The following is a 5,353-nucleotide window of genomic DNA, read 5'->3' on the forward strand; positions in this document are numbered from 1 at the left end:
GGGAGGAGCGTTTGGCCATTTTGATATTTGTTCAGGATACGTGGCTGCACCCAGAATTTGATTTGTGATTTGATTTATGGTGACGTTGTATATGTCGTACACGTTATCCATTCTGTTGTACATATTACGTACCCTATGATGTGTGTATTTGTATTTGTTCTGATTTCGGTATGAAATATCATAACCCAAAATTATTGTTTTATTATAAGCTATGAAATATTTATTTCTGATTTTCTGTTTTATAAATTGTATTCCAAATCTGTACTGGACGTTTGGCTCATGCCGTATTTTTTTCCGGTAGGTGCATAGGGGAAATCTTGGACTGTGCTATGGAGAGCAACCCCATTTATTAATTAGAATTTTTGACTTTATCAATATCGGACTTAATTATTTATTTAGAGATTTCAACATTCATATTTTTGGTTTAGACAGTTTGTAGATTTAATATTATTTTTGGAGATTTTATACTGTTTATTTATTGTTTAAAAATATATTAGTGCTCTGTTTGCAGGTTTATGATAGGTAATACCTCCTTCTAATTTTTAAGAAGGGGTGTTACAAACTAGTAGTAATCAACTCCCGTTCTTCCAAAAACAGGTCTGCTCCCACCTTCCCATCTAGAGCTGCAAACGAACAGAACCGAGCCGAGTTCTGTCCGAGTCGAGCCGAGCATAATTTTTTTTAAAATGAACCAAGCCGAGCTGAGTTTAAAAACCCAGCCGAAAAAAAATATTTATGATCGGCTCGTTTATAAAGGAGCCGAGCCGGACACAAGTTTGCTCACGAATAACCGAGCCGAGCCAAACTCGAGCCGAGTCGAGTTGTTCACTAATAGTTCGCATATATTTTTTAATCGACCAAGCTTAAGGTATAATTTATAACTTTATAAGTTTTATGGAGATCAAATACTAATTTCATCTTACAATTATATACTCACACTTACACTCTACACTTATCAATTAAAATATATATTAAATTTTTATTAAATTAATTATTATACTTTAAAATTAGTATTAAATTTTAATTAAAAAATTTAAAATCTTTATAAAAGTGATTAGTAAATATTTATTACTCCCTCAGTCCCTTCCAATTGTTTACATTTCTGGGGAAGTGTCCGGCACGCATTTTAAGGTGCATAAAAAGTATAGTTATGTAACTTATTTTTACAATTTTTTTTTTTAATAAAAGTTGAATGTTTTAATTTTTATTCAGAAAATAAAATTGTAAAAAAAATTACAGAACTATACTTTATATGCACCTTAAAATGCGTGTCGGACACTCTCTAAAAATGTAGACAATTGAAAAGGACGGAGGGAGTATATGTTATATTTAAAAAATTTATCTGAGCCGAGTTACCGAGTTCGAGCCGAGTCCGAGCTAAACGAGCCGAGTCCGAGCCGAATATTAAAAAACTCGGCTCGGCTCGTTTAATTATATGAGCTTATTTTTTTGTTCGCGATCGGCTCGTTTAAGAAAACGAGTCTAGCCAAGTTCACTTAAGCGAACCGATCCCGATTTTTGTTCACGAACGGCTCTGTTCATTTGCAGCTCTATTCCCCTCCAATCTTACAAGGATTCGATTCATTAAGAAGTGGATATGTATTTTCACTCGTCGATAAAAACCACATCCGAACTACTAAACTTATACATTTATAAATTAGTTATATATATAAATAAAATTTAACTATAATCAATTAATAAAATTAATTTATACGTATTGGTATTCTAATTTATAAGTTATTTTATTGTATTTTCACATTAACTATTATTTCATCACATTAAAATTTCTTGTACACACCACATGTTATCATATTCAAATGAGTGAATCATGTATGTCACAAATTATTTTTATACATAATATTTTAGTTATTCACAATTCACAACATTTTTTTTATTTTAATTTTTGAAATTGACATATGTAATTAATTCATATATTTCTGAAATTACAATGTTTTACTTTTATGTATTTATTTTATAATTATTTTAAACTGAACTAGTTTCACATATTTTCAAAAAAAAATTATTTTCACAACACCTCTAACTTATAATAGTTTCTTGTGCTTTAGTTTTTTTTTATTATTGAACCATGTTAAATTAAAATTATTCATCTCAAAAAATTTAAATGGATCCAGTCGTCCGATCCGATAATTGAAGATCCTAATGAATTTGTTTATGAATTACGCTATTAAAAATCTGAAATTGATCCGATCTCAATCCAATCCAATAAATTTAAATGAATATGAATATGAATTTAATCAAATCCAATCCACATTTGAACACCAGCACAAGGATAACTTAGTCTGGTTCGCATTGTATATCTCCTAAAAAGGCACTTAAGCTTCAATTCGACGGAAATGGAATGAAATTTATCATGTTTTACTAAAATTGCACCAAAATTTCCATCCTATTTTAGCCAATATTATTGTATGGTAATAATTCTATTTTAAATGAAAAATAGATTATGCCCATTATTTGATACGTTGACGTCTTACGGATCGTAATATCTTAAAAATTTTATGCAAATCATGCTTTCCGGTAAGAAAAATATATTTAAAAAGAAATTACAATAGCGAATTTCGACACGTAATTCACAGAAAAAAATTTAGTCAAAACGGACACGGCTAAATAACTTATACGTAGATATTGTCAAATTAATTTTTCATGTGAATTTTAAGGTAATTTTCACTAGATTAAGTAAAATGAGAATGGTGGCAACAACCAGCAGAATAACAAATTCGCTACAATAAGTATTTAATAACAAAATTTATTGGCTTAATTTGATTTAAAAATGTGCAATAACATGAATATTAGTAATATCCATACATTAAGAAATAAGATTTTTGTAACTCCCCAATCATTGATATTGTCACAGGAACAATATGTTTGATTCCCTTAACACAGATTAGGAGATTATAATTTTTGCCAGCTTTCAGTGTTAATGCCAAGCCTCTTATAAATACCAAATGATTTTACTCTACAAATCAGAGCTTCAACATACATAAACATTGCTCCATTTGCTTTTCTTTTGGTTTCTGTTCTTGATAGCTTGTTTAGAGATGGCCAAAAAGTTCAGCATTGGCCGCCAAAAGATCAAGATTGCGAAAATAGAGCGTAAGAATCACCTGCAAGTTACCTTCTCAAAGCGTCGATCAGGCCTCTTTAAGAAGGCAAGTGAGCTCTGTACACTTTGTGGAGTTGAGATTGCCATTATAGTCTTTTCTCCAGCTGGAAAAGTGTTCTCCTTTGGACATCCTAATGTTGAAGGTATAATTGATAGGTTTTTTGGTCGCAATCCTCCACCTTCAAACTCAAGCACTCTCCATCTCGTTGAAGCTCATCGTAGTATGACTGTTTGCGAGCTGAACTTCCATCTCACACAGATTTTCAATGAACTAGAGGGTGAGAGGAAGAGAGGAGAGGCACTTGATGACATGAGGCAAGCTAGCCAGAGCCAGTTTTGGTGGGAATCTCCAGTCGAAAAGATGGGATTTGATGAGCTTCAACAATTGAAGGACTGCATGGAAGCGTTGAAGAAAAATGTGAACAATCAAGCTAATAGCATCTTGATTGAGAATGCAAATTCTAATTTTCCACCTTCTGGTTTTAATGGACACAGGGCCTTTAATCAGTTTGAAGCTAAGCCTAATCAGATTGATCCTGCTTCTCATGTCCCTGGTTACGGATATGGTAATGGTTATTTTGGTCTGAGCAACTTTGCTGCGTAATCTGAGCTTGTGTCTTGCTAGACAGTTCTGAGTCTCCATTTTGATTGATGCTGTGTGGCTTTGTCGGAAAAGAAAGTTCATTTTTCTATCTATTGGTTAAAGTTGTAACTTAAATTTGACAAACAGTTTGATCTGAAGTTTATTCTGAGGTTTTAATGGATATTGTTTTTTGAAAATGGTCAGCTGCATGTCTAAATATTCTTTAAGCTTAAAATGTCAATTACTATTGAAAAGTTATCAAAAAAGAGAGCCCTGTGGGCATCATTCGTTTCAAATAGCCATCATCAACTAACATAAGCACTGAGAGTTGGATGAACGCGTAACTTATAATCTTGTTTTTCATATCCAAACAAGTTATATTGGGAAAGAAAAATTACCAACTTTTTTTTGAAATATTAATAAAAAAGAAGAAGCAATTGATTAATCTATAAATTAGATTTGAAAGATGAACTTTGACTTGCGACTCAAGGAACTGGATCTCGAAGCGAACGGGGTTTTGTGTGCATTTGACAAACTCAGATTACAAATTTAAATAGGATATTAACATCTACCAACCCCCACTATATCTACCTTTACTATATATATTATATTTTATTCATTTCGGATATAGCATGACTTTTTTTGTACTGTATAAAATTCACACATTAACACTCGAGATCTTGTAATGAGTAGATACTTCCACAAAAGTATAATCGATTTTCTGATTAAATACAGTACGCGATATTTTTCTATACTTTTGGCATTCAATTCTAGCCATTTTCGCACCCTTTAATCGATCTAATCAACATATATACATATAACTCTCCCACCCCTTTTCATAACTAATGGATTATCCTTACTATTTTATTTTACTAAAAATGCAATGATCTTATTTTGTTTCTCGGTTTAAAACATATGTCTTTAGTTACATGAGAAGTATTTTTCTAAACATATTTTATCTTTACTGACTCAATTAAGATCCCTCGGGAATAAAATCTTACCCTTTTTCTATGTTAGCCAAACAGCCAGCCAGATGGAACGAGATTAAAATTTTTAATATTAAAAAAAATGTTTCATTTAAAATTACACAAAATATGACACGAAATTATGATATGAATGTACATAACATGAAACGAATTTTTAACTAGTCATGTTTTGGTTTACTATTCATTTAAACTAAACATAAAAGTTTCCTGATTTGAAGTATATAAAACAAACTAATTGTCGGGTTTAACTAAACATATACGAATTGGGGGGTTTAAGGTAAAAAGGTCTGAGCTTTGAGCTTTAGTGGCTCTGAGGTATAGAGCATGGGTGTGTATGTACAGTATATGTGAAGAGGGGTTTTGGATATGAAGGAATTTATCTGATTCTGAAATGCAGTAACGCTGCAAGGGGTTTTGGGCTTGAGTAGGTAACCAAAATCGACCTAACCCCAAATTTGTATTATAAATTTTTATGAATTGACTTGTCAGGACATATGTTCAAATTGAATTCGCAGACGCACATGAATGCATGCAAGATCTCATATTATTACGAGAAAAGTTATCTTTTGTTATAATTATTTGGACCCCTAGTATTTATAAGATTGGATTTTTTAATAATATTTTGGACCCCTAATATTTTGTAGTAGAGGGTTGTTTGGTTGA

The 5,353-nt window shown here is 31.5% G+C and overlaps 1 protein-coding gene across 1 annotated transcript; it reads left to right on the forward strand.

Annotated features, from left to right (window-relative positions):
* The first annotated feature begins 3,056 nt into the window (after nt 1-3,056).
* On the forward strand, nt 3,057-3,725 carry LOC141719928 (agamous-like MADS-box protein AGL62). Its single transcript, XM_074522290.1, has one exon. The coding sequence runs from the start codon at nt 3,057-3,059 to the stop codon at nt 3,723-3,725; it is 669 nt and encodes a 222-aa protein (XP_074378391.1).
* The last annotated feature ends 1,628 nt before the right edge of the window (nt 3,726-5,353 follow it).

Source organism: Apium graveolens, chromosome 4, assembly GCF_009905375.1.
Source record: "Apium graveolens cultivar Ventura chromosome 4, ASM990537v1, whole genome shotgun sequence".
Classification (NCBI taxonomy): domain Eukaryota; kingdom Viridiplantae; phylum Streptophyta; class Magnoliopsida; order Apiales; family Apiaceae; genus Apium; species Apium graveolens.